Source organism: Colletes latitarsis, chromosome 12 (assembly GCF_051014445.1).
Source record: "Colletes latitarsis isolate SP2378_abdomen chromosome 12, iyColLati1, whole genome shotgun sequence".
NCBI classification, from domain to species: domain Eukaryota; kingdom Metazoa; phylum Arthropoda; class Insecta; order Hymenoptera; family Colletidae; genus Colletes; species Colletes latitarsis.
The window spans coordinates 18,283,360-18,304,316 of NC_135145.1; the positions used below are offsets into that span (position 1 = coordinate 18,283,360).

A 20,957-nucleotide genomic window follows, 5' to 3' on the forward strand; every position below is an offset into this window, starting at 1 on the left:
AGTGAACGAATTGTACCTTACGAGATCATACGGAAAATTTCTTCCGGTAAACTGTTTCGATTTTGATGATTTACGGTTATGAGTTTAGATCTTTTGTCCGTGCAGAGCTGTTGGAACAGCGGTAAATATTTCTGCGGCACTTTATGGGTTTCGGGTATCGTTGCAATTATGAAAGGTTTGCTCAAAGTTTTCGAAAATAACTTCAGCACTTGGTCATGAAACTTTTCGCTTAATAATTCCATTTTACCAATCTCATCTATAATTAGTATATCCTGATAGAAATAAAAACATAAGTATTTTACTATTAAATAAGTACACAATAAGAATAGTCTGCTTACTGCGTTCGAGTCGAAGATTGGTAATGCCATTTCTTCAAAATTATTAAGAAACACATGGTATTTCCCCACTTTATATTTAGACCGTTGTGACTGGTTTATCACGTCTCTGCGAATAATATTGCGTTAGACAAAAGTAAAATTAAATTTTTTATAATTATAAGATAATACTGACTCGATTCGTGCCAACGATTTTCCCCCAGAACGGTTTACGAGCGCAACATCAAATCCAATCCTGCTACCAGTTTGATCTCTTACTTCTTCCGTATAAAACCCTTCGAGATTATAATTTCCCTTATTTATGATCGAAATCAGCTCTTTGCATACTGTAGTCTTTCCAATGCCTATAACAATTTTATAAGTAAATGTTTGCAGTAAACGTGATCTAAATGTTTACTTTTTAAAATAGAGATATCGAACGAATTATTTCTAGATTAATAATTGCGTGGCATCGTTAAAATTTCGAGTTCGACGACACAACGATCAAGGTTGTTAAAAAATTTTAATATTTTATGTTTAATTTGTTAAAAATGTAGTTTTTTACATTTATCAATATTTACTGGTAGAATACCTTTCGAATACCCGCGCAATTTTGAAAGTTGCGGACTTACCAGGGCGTCCGGTAAGAAGTACACGCGAAATACGCACCGTGGCGCTAGTGTCCATATCAATCTGACTCTGACGAATGATTGTAGGTGTCGATGACATGTCATGAAAAAATAACGTTAATAGACGTTTAAAACATGCAGGGCAAGAATTGTGACTTTATACAACTATGGTTAACAAAGATACCGACAAATTAGAAAAAGAAAATCTGAATCGTGATCGAGTAAAACACACTCTACTCGAGCATACACGATGATTGTATAAATGTGAGCGTGTACTGTGAGTTAAACTGATTTGTAGCATTTTCGAAGTTGTTAACCAGCCAGGCGGTTCACACGTGTCCTGTGTGTCATAGGTGCGCAAAATACTTACCGCTGATTACTATATATTAAACTACGCAATGTATCAAAGCATACAAATCATCGATGTACGTAATAAAATATTAAAGAGCACGCAACGGACAATACAATACCTATATTAAAGTATAGCAAAAGGTTGAAGTCGCATGGACATACAATCGGTTGTATTTGCACGCATGTATCGCGCAGCGCATGCGCGAGCAACCCGCCAATGAGAAAGAGAAATTTCTAGATACTCAACTTCTCTGAAAACGGTAAGAATGTTTTTGTCTATCGTTGGTTACTATTTTCGAGAAAGTTAACTAGCTAGAGACTAATCTTTTTTCTTATGGCATTGGTGTGCATAATACCGTCGATCGTATGGCCAAACAACTTTAACTTTCTGATATACTTTAATACATTGTAATACACGTCGAACGATATTTGTTTTTTAATCCATTGTATATTTTATATATATTAGTATGTCGTGATCAGCAATAGTTTGCGCACTTTGTGTCACGCAGCACGTACCAAAGGTAATCTATAGTTAGTTAATTTCTCCGAAAACAGTAAGAATCTATGGTTCACGGTCTGTGCTACTAGATCGAGTGTCAGACATCGGAAACGCCTCACTCCACTTTCGCACACTATGGCAGATCTCGTATACGTGAGCTCGTGGAGTTTCGGAGAATCGAGAAAGAGGGCGAGTGTCAGCCTGTCTTCCTCGATTCTCCGAAGCTGCCCGAAGTGAGCGCGATCGCGCTTTGGACCGTCTCGTGGGAGTGAGAGAGAAAGGCTCACATTTTCTTTCTTCCTCGACTGGCCGAAAATGGCCGAAGTGAGCGTGGCATATCGGACAACTTCGAGAAATAGAGAAAGAAGGCAAATGTGAGCCTTTCTTTCTCGCTCTTACATCCGTTCGGTTGTCATGACTGACGTTGCTTGTATTTTTTGAAAGCAGATCTGGATGCTTTTTGAAGATTAGCTAACTTTTCACGCCAAAACCACTCTATCCTATACATATACATACGCATGCTAGGAACCGGAAAGTTGTATAGCCTCTGCTGTACAGCGATTTTTTAATAAAAAATTTTTAAATCCGACAAAATTTGAGAATACAGTCTTATTCTTTCTCTTTGTTTAGCAATTTCGAGAAACGCTGATTCGTTAAAATTAACCAAATGAAAAAAAAATAGAAGTTGAAACTGTTGAGAAGTTGAGACTCTCTATACCTGATTATTTCGAAATAACATTACCGAAAATAAAAGACTGGAATATTATTAAAAATGATTATTTCATTTTTTCATTTTTAAAAAATTTAAATACTTTGGTAAAGTCAGCAAACTTTCAAAAAGCGTCCAGGTCTGCTTTCGAGGAATGTAAATGACCGAAATAATATTCGATAACTGCTGAAATTTTTCAACGAAAAAAAAATTTTTCAAATCATTCTAAAAAAATTATTTTCGATTGCAGGGGTCAATTACAATCATTTTTGGTCATTACACATGCTCCCGAAATCCTACGCATTTTCGAGAAAAAAAATTCCTAACCGAAAATCTAATTAAGTGCCTAAATTTTTCAACGAAAAAAAAAATTTCAAATCGTTCTGGAAAAATTATTTTCGGTTGCGGGGATCAATTACAATCATTTTTGGTGAATAAACATACCCCTGAAATCTTGCGCATTTTCGAGAAAAAAATTCAGAACGGGCGAAACTTTAAACATTAATAACTTTTTAACGAAGCCCCCATCAACAAATTGGTATTCTTGATTTTCGTCTTATTTTGGCCTCTAGAATCCCCCATTAAAATTTTTCCCAGGAGTAGCCGAACACCCTGTATACCTATTACAGTCTTCTTGCGTTAAATATACACGTTTCTCGGGATCGAAGAGGCACATTTAGCGAAAGGGAACAATGTCTTTTATGCTTTGCCATTTGGGTGAGCGTAGAAAAAGAAAGAAAGTGGAAGACAAAAACGCACAGAGGATCGAGCTCGATTTCGAATAGTGTAATACGATCCGATGTCGTATGTCGAAGCGACAATGTTGCTTTTTCTTCCTGTTAAATCGTCATGTGAGAAACAAACGCTTGTTCTATTTTCCTTAACGTTTCAAGGGAAAAATGAAAGATACTCGGGGACTGTTCGAAATGACTACAGCTGTTTTTCATCGATCTTTAAATTTTGCTTTATATAAATAATACATTTCCCGAAATTGCCCGAAATGCCACGCTCTCACTTCGGATATTTTCGGTAAACCGATGAAGAAAGCTGTGAACCTTTCTCTCTCGACTCGCCGAAGATATCCGAAGTGCATCCGCGCTCACTTCGGGCAGCTTCGGAGAATCGACGAAGAGGGCGAGTGTCAGCCTATCTTTTTCGACTCTCCGAAACTCTACGATCTCACGTACACGTGATTAAGGCATAGTGTGAGAAAGTGGAATGAGGAGTTCTCGATGCCCCCGGTGCACGATTTGGTAACACTGTTCACGGTACCTACGCATTTTGCTGCGTTCCGTGCGTGATACGTGCCTCGTGCGACCCATGTTTGTGTGAGTCGTGAGATTACACTCGCGACACGTCTGTCATAGAATAAATATAAGATTGACCAGGACGAAATTTATAACAGTTGCGCCTTTTAATAGTACAGATTGATTGATCGTACCAAAAATTTTCCGGCTTCTCGAGTCCCTGATTAGAAATTCGCGGAGGATAGCTTTAGAATTTTCGATTAGCACTTAACGAACAGGAGAATACAGTCATTAGTTACAGGATACATGGAAGAAAGGGACGAAAGGTGAAGACGACGGTTTTATCCGTTCTCGTGTACATATCGGTATCCATAAAGGAGAAATGGCTCGTCCTTCCGTTTGTAATCCGCTTTCGTACCTTATCACACGACAGATTGACAACAAAGTCGATCACTGCAAACGTCTCGTTAACGCTAGATTCGATACTTCCGAAAACCTATTTAGAAAGGATCTGTTATCTCATTATGGATGCGTTAATGCAATTGAATTTTCGAATCAGGGAGATCTTCTCGTCTCCGGTAAGAAATTGAAAATACATTGAATTTATTTTTATTTCTATGGAAATGTGACCGTCGATTTTTCAAAAATTAACTTTTCTAAGAAACACGGCAAACGATAGTTTATTGGTATATTTGTTCGTTTAATGCTGGGTTAATCGTCGTAACGAAAATATATTTACCATGAGATTACATGATTTGTTAATTCAACAGGCGGCGACGATAAGAGAGTTTTATTGTGGAAAGTTGAACAGGCGATACAAGATGTAGGTAGGCCCATGGTGATGAAGGCTCAACACATTAGCAACATATTTTGTCTTGCTTACGACAACAGTAAAACAAAAATATTTTCTGCCGGAAATGACGGTCAAGTTATTGTCCACGACTTACGAACGTACGAATAATTTCAAACCTCCAGAACATTTGCGATCGTTTACAATTCAATAACGTTTCTATGTACCGTACAGGGGCGATGTTGTAAATTTTTTCTTGCACGGTAAGCCTGTTTACGGCTTATCGGTTCATCCCCATAACGATAATGTATTCGCAAGCGCTTGCGACGGAAGAGTCTTAATTTATGATATACGGGGCTCCAGCGCCATGGAAACTTTCTGCTTGGCGCAAGACAAACATGTTTTTCACTCCGTTATGTTCAATCCTATGGAGCCCAAGATGCTCGCTACCACCAATGCCAAAGGCGTCAGCATGTGGGACGTGCGGAAACCCTTAGAGTAAGTAATTAACGTAAAACAATTTGTTACATTGCGTAGAGGAAATAAAACCTGTGTCCGTTTTCTGAACGTGTAGGCCTGTGTTGCGTTATGGGAACGAAAGCTCTGCACAGAATTGTATGAATGTTAGATTTAATGCGGCAGGCAATAGATTATTAGCTTTGAGAAGAAGACTACCGCCTGTACTGTACGCAGTAGATTCTACTACACATTTATGCCAATTCGATCATCCTGGGTATTATAATAGTTGCACAATGAAGTCGTGTTGTTTTGCTGGAGATAATGACGAATACGTTCTGTCTGGTAAGCAGTAATATCGACACAATGCAGGTTTTGAATTAATCCTTTCGCAGATCGTATTCACCTGTTTGCAAATCAAGGTTTTTTACCAATTAATAATTGTTTTGAACTTTTTAACACATTCGTTACTTTATTTATAATACATAAGCTAACTGAACTCACTCTCGGTGCTTCTACAAATAATTTAATATACTACTTTAAGGTTCAGATGATTTTAATTTGTACATGTGGAAAATTCCTTCTGAGAGTGTAAAATGGGTAGATTCTGCGCATATGGTTTTGCGTGGCCACAGATCCATCGTTAACCAAGTACGATACAATCAAGCTAGTTGCATTTTTGCTTCGTCCGGGGTTGAAAAAATTATTAAGATTTGGAGTCCATTCTCTCTTGGACACGGCTGTTTAGGTGGATTAAAGGTTGTATGCAAATAAATAATCGTATTACTTTATAATAACTCGTATTATTTTTCGTTTTCCGTTTCCATTCGCAGAAAGACGTTGGATCCAGAGAAAGACAACGCAAAATATTTACACACAACGAGTACATTGGATTGGTGTTACGCAGTGGTCAATTCATAACACACGATTATAGTCATCAATCGACCGGAGAAGATCCAAGAATGATGGCGTTCTTCGATTCTTTGGTGCAACGTGAAATAGGGGACTGGAGTTACGAGCACACGACATCAGCGCCCGAGACGACCAGCGATTCTGAAAATAATTCCACGACTGGACTCACTTATAGTACAACAGACTCCGATGGTACATCCGTTTTATGTGGAAATCTCGTATTTCATTGTATCGAGCCAACGCAGAGTTATCATATATGCTTGTATAATTGTATAATATGTTTTTTATAGATTCGACTGCATCCAATCGTCGATTAATGCTATGCATTTTAGGACTGGTAACATCTCGTAGATCCTCTAGAGACAGAGTAGCCCCCGAAATGTCTTCGGAATATCGGAACCGTATATCGCGACTCATAGCAAATCGCAGAGAAAAATTAATGCGTCTCGCGGCTATGGACTGTGGCACGCCGTTGAACAATGCTTCTACCACAGCAGCTGGCCCATCCGCTTCGGGCTCTGCCAGCGACGGGGAGAACACGCAAATCAAATGCAGATCTAAATCAAAATTAAAAGGTATAAAGAGAAAACACGGTAAAATTTCTGGTAGAAGAAGCAAAGCTAGGAGAAAGTGTACCCTGTTGCAAATTAATAGCGATTCTAACAGCGACGAACAACCCATCGATACAACGCAACCTAGTACCAGTTCCGGTGTAATCTCTAGAAGATCACGATACGTTACGAATGCGATCGAGAGCGACACGAAACATTCAAGTTACAGTAGTAGCAGTTCGGAAGATAACGAGAGCTCTGTCAAGCGGAAATGTTCGAAAACTGATTCTGATACTTCCACGGTAGTGTACAGAAAGAAACACGGTAAATGTAAAAGTAATACCAAAAGTGATACTAGTAAAATGAAACGTAAGGGGCCGCAAATTAATTACGACACGGATGACGAGAAACAGGATTGGAAGATTTATTTGAACGGCGTCTCTGCGACGAAGGTCCAAGACGATGGTCCGTCGACGCCCGCGAACAAATCATGCAAAGTTCCTTCGACCCCGGACAGTGGTATTACATCAGAAGTGTCCACGGTCGAGAAGAACGGCGAGGAAACGCAGAAGGAGCGAAACAACGCGGAGAGTTCGGACCACGAGCAGAAACTGAAAAATTTAGAGTGTTTTAGAAAAAAAGTGGATGTCGCGAGAAGAAGTTATCGTAACCGATCTACGCCTTTATCACAAACCATCTCAACTACAACCGATTCTTCCGATTAAACTTCTATGTAACCTTCAGAACCTTTTAATCCATTTCCCATTGTACATAATGAATATGCGATTCCTTGAAGTATATTTTTATAACACTGAGTTCGATCACACGCGAATATGGTTTTTCTATCTTCTTCGAGAATTTTATTATTATTTTTTTTTTCTGTCATTTTCATTTTTTCGGCGTCTTTATCGTTCATGAGGATCTTTACGAAGTACTTTTTATTGGAATCACTTACGATGCAAGACACCTTCTATAAATATTTTATGGGAATCTCTTAATGATACAAGACTGTTCCAGAGTAATAATACTTTAAAGCATTAATAATACATGTACTTTCACCGTATGTAGCGATCTTTATCCGTGAACTAATCACAAATCGAGTATTTTCTTCTTTTTCGTCGTTACGAAAAATAAAACGAATTTAGTGGTTTCGCATCTTTGAAAATTAATGGCCGTCATAGTAATTATTTAGAAATCCCGTTTATTATTACGAGGTAAACGTGTTTGGATATGACCATTAAAGTAATATGTAATCGAAAACTACAGCAAAACAACGCCGAGAGATATATAGGTAAATTAACGTATCATTAGCTATAATAAAGCAACCCAGCTAATGTGTATTGTTGACATGATTTGTAAGCGTGATGGAAAATAATAAAACAATAAATTGATACGTGTACTTATGTGTATATATGTATGTATATATGTATATATACGTATGTGTATGTATATGTATACATATTGTATATCAAGATACATGATGTCACATAATCAGGGTGAAACACGTATCGTTCTTCCACGAGAAGAAGCCACAGCGTGTTTACATCCCCACTCTTGCTGCTGTCCGCTGATTGGCTGTCGTCGATCTTCGTTACCGTTTTCGACCAATATCGTCCGTCCACGAGAAGAAGGTACAGCGTGTTTACATCCCCACTCCTGCTGCAGTTCGCTGATTGGCTGTCACCAATCTTCGTCATCGTTTTCGACCAATCAGCGGACTGCAACAGGAGTGGGGATATAAACACGCTGTGCTTTCTTCTCGTGAAAGGACGATACGTGTGAGTCAGCGGACAGTAACAGAAGTGGGGATGTAAACACGCTGTGCCTTCTTCTCGTGGAAAAATGGTAACTGATATCACATCGATTACGCCGTAAATAATTTTAGCGGCAAATATTTCGGATAAAACGTGCACCTCACCGATTTTGATCATTTTTAAATGTATTGTAGGACTCAAGTTTCTTTTTATAGATATAAACCTGCTCAGCATTAATTTTCGAGATACGTGCAAAATATATTGGCTAATATTCCAGTAATTATACCGAACCAACTTTCAGTATAAGTATAATAAATTTGACGATAACCAACTTTGTATAATGGATGGAATAAAAGGGCATATTGGGTGTATAGACAGGTGGATGGGATCATATTTTTTTTAACGTGTCAACCAAACGGTGTCGAAAAGAATAGTCAAACTGTATCATTTTATATTACCAAAACAGTATTGGTTCTTACGAATTAGGTTAAGGTTGGGCTAGCTTTCTTCGCGACATGGAATTTTCAAAATATTTCTAAAGCCAAGTCGATTGTAAATCGCTGATGCGTTTATAAAAACAATAAATAAATAGCAGTTGTGCGTAGTCACAGTTCAACGTATGGAGAAGTACTGACAGAATTTTTTAAAGATCTTAGAAACTAAAGCTGAGCAGGGGTTATAAGAAAAGCGTGTCGGTACGTTGAGTTCTACGCATATTTGAAAATCATTGAAATCGGTAAGGTAGGAAGAACTTGTCAATGTAATTATTCAACTTTTATCCGAAACATTTGTAACAAAAATCCTTACTTGTGGAATAATCGAAATGGTTTCATTTATTTACCCCCCACCCCCCACCTGTTTGTGTGGACACGCACATGTATATGTAAGTATGTATGTATGTTTAGTTGTGGAAACAATAAATTGATATTTGTATGTTCTGCCGCGAAGACAAACGAACAATATCGCATTGTTTAATCCTGCATTTATACTTCTTTATTAACTTATTACAAATAAAGGAAATAAATATACGTATTACTTTATTGACTTGATCGTTATTTAAAGTTTTATCGTGAACATTGTAAACAATTTACCGATTTCTACATAATGTGATTTTTTAGATACATACATATGTATTTACATACAGAGTGTTCGGCTATCCTTGGGAAAAATTTTAATGGGAGATTCTGGAGGTCAAAATAAGACGAAAATCAAGAATACTAATTTATTGATGGAGGCTTTGTTAAAAAGTTATTAACGTTTTAAGTTCAGATCGTATTGAATTTTTTTCTCGAAAATGCGCAAGATTTCGGGGGTATGTCTATTTACCAAAAATGATTGTTCTTGACCCCTGCAACCGAAAATAATTTTTCCAAAACCATTTGAAATTTTTTTTTCGCGAAAAATTTTACCCCTTCTCGAATTTTTTTCTCGAAAGTGGGTACGATTTGCAAACACGCTGTGCCTTCCTCTCGTGGAGGGACGATGCATAGAACTTTTTGTCGATACGAAACTTTAGTTCTTGTAAAGTTTTAGAAAGTCTATATCTAGTATTCTCGTAATTTTACTAACATTGACTTTAATGTACGTCAATAAAATTTAATACGCGATACTTCGGTTTTAAGCTTGCAATTTTCAAGTATAGCACATATAACTTAGATGTTGATAATGCTAAAACGTTTGATATTCCTGGAAGTTACTTTAGATTTTCTGTTGCACTTAATGTAAAGAAAGATTCGTTACTGTTGGTCGGTGCTCCCAGAGCAGATTGAAGTTAGCAAGTTATTTAAGGTTAGGTTGAACACAATTCTAAGATAAATCTGAATAAAAATATCGCGTCGTGAATATAAATTTGGAATAGGTTAGACTTTTCTCTACACGATGGGCTCTATAATCCGATTCAACTTCGTTTTGTATTTTTCTCACTTGGTGTATGCAGTTCCTTGGATTTCTCCCTATAACCTGCATTTAGAATGTTGAATTAGTATCTGTATATATTTATGTTGCATGGTGTTTTTTCTAGTTAGATTTCATGGTTTGTGTTAGCGGGAAAATTTTCAAAAACCTACTATCATACATCACACGATGTGTGTGTATCTAGAATCATCTAAGTTATGGTTAGTTTGGGATGTTTTTATGTATCATCCTTCCATGAGAAGAAGGCACAGCGTGTTTACATCCCCACTCTTGCTGCAGTCCGCTGATTGGCTGTCACCGATCTTCGTCGCCGTTCTCGACCAATCAGCGGACTGGAATAGGAGTGGGGATGTCAACACGCTGTGCCTTCTTCTCGTGGAAGCACGGTACATTTTAACTCGATTCAACAACTACCGGGAAATATAAACAACTGCGCACGCGCGACACGTGATCAAACCAGGGCCGAATCGTAATGTCCAGATCCCTACATAGTAGGAAAGAAGCTAATTTTCTAAACAAAAAATACTCATCCTCAATATTAATGAGATTATTAATTAAATATTATTACATAAGAATGTGAATAAGAAGGCAAATGAAAATACAAATTAAAATATGGAAAATTATATTTTAACATGTGAAACTTAATTACTCTTAGCTAATTTCTGTTGTGAGTTGACTTACTCTTCTTCTTTCATTCCAAAATGAGTTTTGAGAAAAGGTATAAAGGATATTTAAAAGCTCTGAAAATGGGATAAAAAGAATAAATTACAAAGTGTTCTGTTCAATAAGCATGTATAAGCATATATATGTTCTTGTAAGGCCATCGATACATTTATAAAAATATAATAAATCTTACAAAACATCAACCTAATTTGAACATCCAACTGTAAAGATTGGAAAGGTTGTACAACAAATATTTTACTCTGTTACATTTCTAATTCTTGCCTAAGAGGGCCTTCTAGCGTGAGGGAAATTATTTGAACGAAAAACAAATTAAAATTGGTGGCACTTCATAGTCTCATAGTCGCTTTTAAAAAAGGTTTGGCTATAGTCGGTAGCAAAAGAAAAGAAAAAAGTCGATAATTCATGGATACCGTTCTGGTAAACATAGTTTCGAGAAAAACACTTTCAAAGTTTTGTATCCCTATAACAATAGCAAATATATTTTTCAAAATTCTTTAAAAAAATGCAAAAAAAATATTTTCTCAAAGGTGCACACTAGAATACCCCTTTAAGATATGTAATACTCTGTAAAAGCATATTTAAACCGGAATTCTCTTAAATAAATAATTTATATACAAAATATCAATTAATATCAATCCGTGATTTGTTCAATATGAGATTCGGGCAGCTTACACTATGTTTCTATACATTATTCGTCAAAACGTTCTATGCTCAAAATTAAACAAGCTGCCATTAACGTTGAACGTTTTTAGAATCAATAAAACTGTGCATTCGTAATACTTTAACTGTTCACATTCAACATAGCACAGTGTATCGTAAATTATACGACGATTTAAGAGCATAAAACTTGTTCTATTTATATAGGCTTTTATTTCAATTTATATTAATCGTCCAAACCTAAACCCTTCGAAATTTCATCCGCTGTTAATTTATGTCCTGAAGCAGGACTATCAGCAGGTGGAGCGGGTGGAGTAGATTGCGTAAATGGCGGACTACTTGGCGTATAAGTCGGCGGAGGCGTTGTACGATTTTCTCCGTGATTCTTCTGCACAGAGAGAAACATTAGGTAAAACGTGAAATTCGTAAATTTGCCAATTTAGAACTACCTCCTTTTACTCACATCTTTTCCGTGTTTGCTTAGACCTTCTATAGCAGAGTTGAACAGAGACTGACCAATCGCAGAACCTATTCCGGACAAAAGATCTGGACCCGAATTCGATTGCTGATTAGAGTAACCACCGGATGGTTGATAATTTCCTGGAGCTTGATATCCAGACTGTTGGTTTCCACCACCTCCGAAAACACCACCTATAATGGACCCTAAAGTCCCTGATAGTGGATCAGACGCTGGCTGGTTTTGTGGGCGCTGAGGTTGTCCACTATTGCCACCTTACGTAATACATAAGAATATAATCATAAAATATAGTTAAGATAATTCAAACTACTGTTCGTTAGTCTACGTCAGTAATTTTCAACCTCTTTTCTTTCAAGGCTACATTAATCATTGAAAAATATTTTGTTATCTATCACTAACGAGTATATTCTCGGTCCATTAAAAATAAAAATAATACGAATTAACCACTTCTTTTTCACTTATAATATCTCGACTAAAGAAATAATGCTTAAAAAAATATTTAAGAAACTACTTCTTGCAGTACACTGGTTAAAAATTGCTGTCTCAAACTAAGTTACAAGTAATGTAATACCTAATGCCCCGAGAATAGAGCCTAATACACCGCCGCCGCCTGATTCTTGAGGATACCCTTGCTGCGCGTGCGAATTACTTTGTAAAGCATTAGTCATTAAGCTGCTCGCTAAAGCTGCACCGAGAGATCCAAGGTTCCCCAAACCTCCCTCGGATTCTGTTTTCGACTTGGAAGCGTCCGATTTCTCGTGGTCTTTTTCCGGATCTTCCTCCTTTTTCTTCTGTGAATCGCAGAAACATGTTTGTAGTTTTCAGAAGTTACGACATTGTCATCGAATATACCTGCAATGCGTGAGCAGCACTGGCTATGCCTCCCGCAGCAACCAATCCTCCCAATGCTAAACCCACTTTATCCAAACAGGCACCGAACACATTCTCTTCTTGTGGTTTTTCATATCCAGGTTGGTAACCAGGTTGGTATCCAGGTTGATATCCAGGCATATTTGGGGGAATATAAGGAGGTCTATCGAACGTATTAGGCGGAGGACCATAGCCGGTTGGGGGAGGTGGACCGTACCCACCTTGCGAACCTATCGTCGGATATAATCCACCAGGTGCTAAAATCAGATAATTAATATAACATATTTATACTATTTATAAAATTCATCGTTAAGGAGTAAAACAATGTACCATTCTTCCACGAGAAGAAGGCACAGTTTACATCCCCACTTCTGTTGCAGTCCGCTGATTGGTCGAAAACGATGACGAAGATCGGTGACAGCCAATCAACGGACAGCAGCAAGAGTGGGGATGTAAACTGTGTCTTCTTCTCGTGAAAGAACGATACAGAATCCAATAAATATCCAAGCAAATATCTCGTAAATGGTTCGAGATAAGAGAAATTTACGTGATACGTAAATTAGTTTTTTTAGATAGATACACACAATTTTATTTACATATTTAATTAGTAGAAATCATTTGCAATTAGAATATCTTGTTAAAAATTGTTGTTATGCATCGTTTACGAAATAGTCGATATCTTAAATACTAGAGTAGTTTACAATGTGAAAGACAAAATTGATCAAATTACATAATTCTGAACCTTCAACTCATCGAAATACATGTTTATGTTCTTGTAATTAAAATATAATTCGCATCATTCTTCCACGAGAAGAAGGCACAGCGTGTTTACATCTCCACTTCTGTTGCAGTCCGCTGATTGGTCGAAAACGATGACGAAGATCGGTGACAGCCAATCAGCGGACAGCAACAAAAGTAGAGATGTAAACACGCTGTGACTTCTCGTGGAAGGACGATAAAGTATGAATTGCTGTACGATATCTATCATACAAGTAACTAGAATTTTGTTTGTTAATATTTCTAAGCTCTTTAACATTTAAAATTTAGTTCGAAGATACAATATAATTTGCTATTTTAATACTTGAAATGCTGATTATTTTCTAAACGATGCACAATAGCAATTTTAAACAAGATATTCTAAATTATGTGTTTTAAAAAAACTAATTTATGCAGCATGTAAATTTCTCTCATCGAACTGTTTTGTAACTTGTAATTTATGAGATATTTTCTTGGACATTTATGAATCCTACATTTATTTTATTAAAGGAAGTAAGATAAAGTGTAAAATATTGTATTACGTGGTGGTCCAAAATTAGCTGCAGGTACATCTGGCACAGGCGGGGCTCTGGGAGAACTAGGTGGACCAACGGGCACATCCTCGTACGATACAGATTCTAATTCCACGTCACCATCGACAACCAAGTGCGTAACTTTCTGATACGGCAGCCGATGAGCAAACTCTGCAAAGTGTCTGCCGTTTATGGCAATCTTGTAACAAGTATAATCGCAGAGAAGAAAGATCTCAAATTCTTGTCCAGGTTGAATCCACATGGGACCCTCGTTTTCTTCCATGCCCCAACTCATAGATTCTATGTGATTTCTAGTGATAAATCCTTCTGAAAAGCGTGGCGACACATGGATGGCTATGTCGTCCCTTGGATTCAACGTAGGTCCCAATTGATAATTAACAGCAAAGCGTACAGCATCTGAAGGAATTTTTCCTCGAACTTTTACCATTTTTCCAGGCACCAGGCCACCTTTAATAAGTTCCACGTACGGCACTGGCTGTTAAACGTAAGAAATTTATTAATATAATATTAAGGCTAAATGCAATATATTCTAAGTAATTTGGAGTTTTATTCTTAAACTGCGTATAAATTTATACATATAACATGTAATAAATTTTTACACGGAAAAGCTTTATGCGATATATATCGTAAATTTATAAGTTTGAAAATAAAGAAGATTAATAAATCACACTTTGATGCGATTACAACTGCATTGCGGATATTGGATTCGTCATCGATCAACGATGATCACTTTTGCAGTATTACATAGTTACATTACATTACATAGTTTTGTAATTTAAAAAAAAAAAAGGGCACTACTCACAGGATTTAAAACTGGTTCGGATGACATTTTTGTCGCTGGTTTCTATAAACGTATATAAAATTTATACGCCGATACAAAATTAGACCGTGGCGAACGCTATTGCGCATACGAATACGAGCTGTCACTTCCCTTCCAATTCTCGCGAAACATTTCTATTTGGAGTGCTGACGTTTCCAGTTTGACCTGTGCAATGCGGCACAAACTATACGCGCATGATTCTGCGCAGATGCATTGTACAAACTCACCTTGCACCGCAACGATGTTCGCCTGTAATTAAATATACTTAATTGCAGAAAATCTGGGAACTTTATTTTATACGCGGACGAAAGAACCGAGCAGGCTTCGTTTTATTTTTAAAAGTACACCGGAAACGCATAGCGTTGCCACCTCATTACATCGTGAGAGAATTTTTAAAATCTTTGCAAAAACGAAACACGAGGCCCAGTGCTTTTGTAATTTTGTTTTACTTTTTACGCTTTTCATTAATTTCTATTTATCGTTGAACCTTTTTCTTAATCACTTTGTATTTTTTCTAATTCCACCATATAAGACTTAACGTAAGTAATGTATTGGAAAGCATTATGATGTGTTCGTCTACTTCCAAACACTAAATATAGTTTTTTTGGAGCGAAATTGTATACCGATTGTTGTATACCGATTTCGATTGTTGCAAGAGCGAGAAGGAACGACTCACATTCGCCATCTTTCTCGCTTTCCCGAAATTGCACGAAGTTGCACGAAGTGCGGCCCGTGCAGTAAGATGTATATCGTCCTTCCACAAGGATATAGCATGTTTACATCCCCACTCCTGTTGCAGTCCGCTGACTCACAGGCATTGGTCGAAAACGGTGATGGAGATCGGTGTCAGCCAATCAGTGGACTGCAGCAAGAGTGGGGATGTAAACTGTGCCTTCTTCTCGTGGAAGGACGATAGGATGCGCTGCTTTCCCCACTACTCTATTAGACGCTAAAGGAAGTTCGTTATTACTAGCATCATCGTCGATGCTCTTAATTATGCCAAATCTGACCACATTATTGGACAGATTGGAATAGTCGAGAAACTTCTTGCATTTGTATCGCCATCCGTTCGAATTTTCGACAAACGACAATGGTGAAATTGAAAAGTTGTATAACCTCTGTCATACAGCATTCTTTTACGACTCAGTGGAGTCCCTTCTTTTTTTTCGATGCGTCGTAGCGAGCATTTCTGTGCATTTATTTTTGCAATTTTTCATTGTAAAGTTTAGTGTGGCGAAATAGTGAGTGTGATTTAGATTAATTCTTCTGATATGTGTTGGTTTCTGCTTCACAAAATGCAAAAAAATTGCTAGGTGAATAATTTGTATACATTACATACTATTCTTTACATTTGATTTATAGATGGAAATGCTATCGTGTAACGTCAGTCGTACGAAGTCACATTTACATCCGAAGGAGTTCATACTTTCCATACTTTCGCAAAAGGTACGCATTCAAATCATACAGTGTTTTTCATTTCGCTCTCAGTTTCATTACTTCATCTAATAACTGATATCTTAAAATCCAAAGGTTTTCAAACACAGATCTTGCAAATGTCTTGGCACAAGTCTTCGAAGATCTTTCACAAACATAGTCAAATGATCATTGACTGATCGTACCTATGTTAAAATGCCTCAGGATAACGAAAGGAAGATACATGCTATAAATAGGAGGTTACGCGTCTGCCGTAAATCTAACAAAGTTCTAGGGCAAAAAGCGAAACGTCTCCAGAAGACTGCCTCTTTATCAAAAGAAAGAATGCTCCATTTGATGGGTTTTCCAAACTGGTGAAAAATGGAAAGATTCATGTAGTATGTAAGGCCCTGCATATATCCGACTTGTGTGTCATCGCACTAACGTTACACTCATATTTCCCCAAAGCATATAATTATGTTCAAAGAATATTTAAATTAGCTTTATTGCACGTCAGTACGTAAAGAGCATGGTTTACTATATTGCAATATGAAGTTTGAATAGAAGCAGAAATCGAAATCAATAAAGATTTAGTATGTGCATTATCGATGAAACAATCGTACGGGGTATCAAAGGAAACGTGAAGATAAAGTATGTGGTCACGTGGATATAATACGACTTTTTCAAGCCATTGTTTTTTTGACGTAGTCAATTCAAATTATAGCATGCAGCAGGACAACTGGGAACAGACAAAGCATGAATCAAGTTAACCAGACAACTTGATACTGGAAAAATAGTCTACAATTCAGTTAGCATGCATGTATGTATACATTGCATATTCATTGCTACGAAAGGTGGGTTCGAAATACTGTAACAAAATTTACGAACGTGTATTACACATAAAAATTAATTCAACTTTTTTTATAAACGTAAGTTTATCGAACTATATTTTTGGTTGCAACTACTTCAAATTACAGCATCTATTTTCAAATAGATTCTGAGAATTTTCAAATTTCATTTACGTATATATTCTGTACATATTTTCAATATTTCTAAAAAATATAATGATTAATTTGCAACGTTTGTTCGATTGAACTTCCATTCTGGTGCTTCCTCTTCGAAATTTATTAGACATATAGATTTAGATTCTCAAGCCTCGATAGGTAAGTTAAACTACGTAAATATTAAAAGATATATGTATACTATATTCATAGTACATATAATTCTATTCTTTTTTACATATATTCTGTATATGATATACAGATCATGCCTTTCATGTTTTATAAAAATTTTGCTTCTCTTCGAACTATATTCGAAATAAGCTGTTGCGCGGGTTTTCAGTAAATCAACAAATTCAGGGAAATCGAAAAAATTTCTTCGTTGCTAACATAAGTAATACGCTTTTGTTTTACATCGAGCACATAATTTGATGGGTTCGAATATTGATTTTATAATAAAACAATATCGCAATTATGTGAAGCGTTCTCAGATTTGATTCTCCCTCCAGAATTCAGCATGAACATGTCTACGTATATTAAAGTAGCTATGTTCACACCTAGAATGAGATCAAAGACGTATAGTCGGGAATCATAACACATACTATAGCAAAGACGAGAATCGTAACAAAGCATAAACGTAAATCTAGTAACTTAGTAGATGTGTCGTTGGCCAGGCGTCGCTAGTTGTTTATTCTCAAAGATGGCGGCCTTCAAATGCTTCCTATGCTTAGATACCCCCGTACCGCATCCAATATATAGAGATCAGTAGATAGAGGCAAAGCTGGTAAGGTAGGAGACGTAGAAGTGCGGTGGAGGGCAAGTGTTATGCTAACTTTGTAGACTAAGCGGTGTTAAGAAGGGAGTATAGTGAAGTTCGATTGACGGCGTGATAATTGTGAACGAGTTCCAAGACTGATAGAATTTACGGTAATTGTCATCCGAGCAGCATGAGCGCGCGAAACGGTTTCACGGATCGCATACATGCATATGATTCGTATACAATTAAAAGTACGGCGCTCTAAATGTTTAGAAAAACACACAATGATACACGGTCTCTTTAAGGGCCTGTGCTACCTTCTTGTGTTTACATATGCATACGGTTGCAGCGTGGGTTAAACGTGTAAAAATAATAGCAAGGCGGAGTATTTGTAGCAGAAAAAGGATAACTGGCGGCGGTGGTAGAGGAAGTGAGAATAAGAGACATATGCAATCGACAAAATGTCTCGCTAGGAAAAACACGAGTACACGCACTGGCGTTCGGTTACTCGGATACGTATTGGCAATGAACGACCGAGCGTGCATAATTTACTCGGCTTTACATTGTTCGTAAGCGACACTGTGCAATATGATAAAAAAATATGCGTATCTTTACGAGCCGTTCTTCGTTTGTTGGTGCGTGTGCGATCGATACGTCACTTGGTTACGATGTACTAAGTAAATCCGTTGTCCGACGATATCCACCGGCGACAATGATGATTGTAATATTCATCGATCAATTTCATCAATATTATAACAAATAGTACAAGTACATATTTATTTGTCTTCGTCATCGTCAGCTACGGCACTAGTGTCGGTGGTGGTAGGTGTAGTGACAGTGACGACGACGACGCTAGCGGTGATTGTGACGGCGGCAGCAGCGACAGTGGTGGTAGAAATAGCTATGGCGGTGGCGGTCGAATGGCGGTCGCGGTGGCGATCGTGATAACGACGACAGCGACGGTAGTAACGATATTATCGAATGTAACGATGATACCAACGACGACAGTGATAACAAAGTACGCGAAATAATGGATATGCGTTGCCCGTAGAAATTCGTTCGATCCAAATGAACATAATAGACGGGAGAATATGCAAACAAAACCAGCAAGTTATAGAAAAAGAAGTGGCTGGGAATAATCTCGGTTTTTAAACTTCGCTCGGGCGATGCTCGCGTGCAAATAAAACCGAGGAAATGTAAAATCGAAAGGAAGAGTAACGTCTCGTCTGCGAGATTCGTTTACAGTGGCGGGTATCGCTTATTTTTAGTATATCTGTGTACACGGTTGTTTAGCCAAGTTCGAATTATGTGCATGGAAGCGACGTTACGATGGACGATAGACTGCGGATAATGGATAATCGGATTGTTGCGTTGAACGTGATATCACGACGAGGGGAACGAACGGAGAGAAACGCATGAAACGGGTTAGCCTGTGCTCGTCTCGCTGGCCAAAAGTGTGGCCACAGGATAGAACAAGTGCATCGTACGAAACGAACACTTCGTATTGTTGTTAGTTTCTCATCTGTAATCGAAAATATCAATTAAACGAATGATAGAAGAGATCGAGTGTTGGAAAGTGAACGTGTATAGGTTTCGTATATCGTAGGTGTAAATCACGCCTATGTTAAAAATCATACAGAAGAGCGTGATATGTCACGAGCAGTCTTAGACAATTTGTACGACTATCAAGTTCTCGGTCCCCTCGAATCATTGTACATACATTACGAATAATGGAGACGTTATTGCCCAGCAATGCAAACAGTCAATCGTACAGTCCGCAACTAAAAACTGTATTAAAAACGTATCAGCTGTCCGCTGTGAAAAGCTTACAGGGACCAAGCTCGGCCCTGCTTGGTATGGACTGTAAGAACCTGCTGCAAGAACAGACATCTTGTTACTCCCCTTCCAGTCGATCGAGTAATTGCATCGTCGATTCGGTGTCAGAGTTGATCTCTGCGAAGGATACCGAAAAGGACAACCTGTCCGTAACGCCTGTCGTTCCGTGTAAAGTTCGTGGAACGGATCAACCATTCGAAGACTCGGACGAAGATCCTCAATTGGAGCGCTCTAAAAATGTTTGCGAAAAGAGAGAATTAGAATTTCAAATACCTATTCTAACGGCGCCTGACCAAAGTTGTTCAGAAAGATGCGAAACTGTTTTAGAGGGCGAAAGAATATCTTGCTTTGTCGTAGGAGGTGAACGAAGGTTATGTTTGCCACAAATTTTAAATACGGTATTACAAGAATTTTCTCTTCAGCAGATCAATCAAGTATGCGACGAATTGCAAATCTATTGTTCTCGATGCACTCGAGACCAGTTGGAGGAGCTTAAGCATTCGGGCATTTTGCCACGTAACGCTCCTTCTTGCGGCCTTATCACTCAAACGGATGCCGAAAGACTTGTCAGTGCGTTGCTATTAAGGACAGAATCGTGCGAACCTCCTCGCGTCGGTCAAAATGAAGATAGCACTGAGAAAAAGGTGTCTACCAAGAATGGTAACGACGACGAATCTATTGTCAAATTTAAAGTGTACCACGAGTGTTTTGGAAAATGTAAAGGCATTTTCGACACGAGTTTCTTCGAATCTGATGACTCCGCGTGTATAGAGTGTATCGAATGCGGCTGCCAATTCTCACCTCGACGGTTCGTCAGACACGCTCACAGGTCTCTTGAAAACCGTACTTGTCATTGGGGCTTTGATTCTGCAAACTGGCGGTCGTATTTGTTACTTTCACGGGAACAAGAACATTATAATAAATCGCTTGCTGTATTCCGAGAATTAAAAGAGAAACATCTCACTCTGAACTCCAAACGAAAGTCGGAGGTATCGTACTTTTAATTAT

The 20,957-nt window shown here is 37.8% G+C and overlaps 4 protein-coding genes across 12 annotated transcripts in view; 2 read left to right on the plus strand and 2 right to left on the minus strand.

The window, feature by feature from the left end:
- Window positions 1–13: 13 nt before the first annotated feature.
- Window positions 14–1,463, minus strand: LOC143348808 (nucleoside-triphosphatase THEP1). Of its 2 annotated transcripts, XM_076779426.1 has the most exons (5): window positions 1,414–1,463; window positions 947–1,013; window positions 511–679; window positions 339–444; window positions 14–272 (listed from the first exon to the last, which is right to left on the minus strand). In XM_076779426.1, exons 2-5 carry the CDS (start codon window positions 999–1,001, stop codon window positions 18–20), a joined length of 585 nt encoding a protein of 194 aa, XP_076635541.1. In that variant the 5' UTR covers window positions 1,002–1,013; window positions 1,414–1,463; the 3' UTR covers window positions 14–17. The 2 variants fall into 2 exon arrangements, with proteins under 2 accessions (XP_076635541.1, XP_076635540.1); XM_076779425.1 differs by lacking the exon at window positions 1,414–1,463 and having other exon boundaries at window positions 947–1,404.
- A 2,146-nt stretch (window positions 1,464–3,609) lies between these two features.
- On the plus strand, window positions 3,610–7,855 carry LOC143348805 (DDB1- and CUL4-associated factor 5). Of its 4 annotated transcripts, none has more exons than XM_076779420.1 (8): window positions 3,610–3,906; window positions 4,051–4,327; window positions 4,520–4,700; window positions 4,774–5,037; window positions 5,114–5,340; window positions 5,540–5,754; window positions 5,829–6,099; window positions 6,198–7,855. In XM_076779420.1, the coding sequence occupies exons 2-8, from the start codon at window positions 4,132–4,134 to the stop codon at window positions 7,181–7,183; spliced, it is 2,340 nt and encodes a 779-aa protein (XP_076635535.1). In that variant the 5' UTR covers window positions 3,610–3,906; window positions 4,051–4,131; the 3' UTR covers window positions 7,184–7,855. The 4 variants fall into 4 exon arrangements, with proteins under 4 accessions (XP_076635535.1, XP_076635536.1, XP_076635533.1 ...); XM_076779421.1 differs by having other exon boundaries at window positions 3,610–3,824; XM_076779418.1 differs by having other exon boundaries at window positions 3,619–3,755.
- A 3,046-nt stretch (window positions 7,856–10,901) lies between these two features.
- LOC143348834 (uncharacterized) lies at window positions 10,902–15,510 on the minus strand. The gene is made up of 7 exons (XM_076779494.1): window positions 15,433–15,510; window positions 14,928–15,194; window positions 14,114–14,600; window positions 12,798–13,072; window positions 12,517–12,736; window positions 11,931–12,199; window positions 10,902–11,855 (listed from the first exon to the last, which is right to left on the minus strand). Exons 2-7 carry the CDS (start codon window positions 14,952–14,954, stop codon window positions 11,694–11,696), a joined length of 1,440 nt encoding a protein of 479 aa, XP_076635609.1. The 5' UTR covers window positions 14,955–15,194; window positions 15,433–15,510; the 3' UTR covers window positions 10,902–11,693.
- Window positions 15,511–15,610: 100 nt separating this feature from the next.
- The window catches only part of LOC143348825 (uncharacterized), a 58,461-nt gene continuing 53,114 nt past the window's right edge, over window positions 15,611–20,957 (plus strand). For 3 of the 5 annotated variants that reach the window (XR_013080827.1, XR_013080830.1, XM_076779481.1), the window contains exons 1-3: window positions 15,611–16,186; window positions 16,308–16,391; window positions 16,476–20,938. Coding sequence is in view for 1 of the 5 variants with exons in the window: in XM_076779481.1 (XP_076635596.1) it covers window positions 19,844–20,938 (1,095 nt within the window). In the remaining 4 variants the exon portion in view is untranslated. The remainder of the gene's footprint in view (window positions 16,187–16,307; window positions 16,392–16,475; window positions 20,939–20,957) is intronic. The other 2 variants (XR_013080829.1, XR_013080828.1) reach the window with 2 other exon arrangements.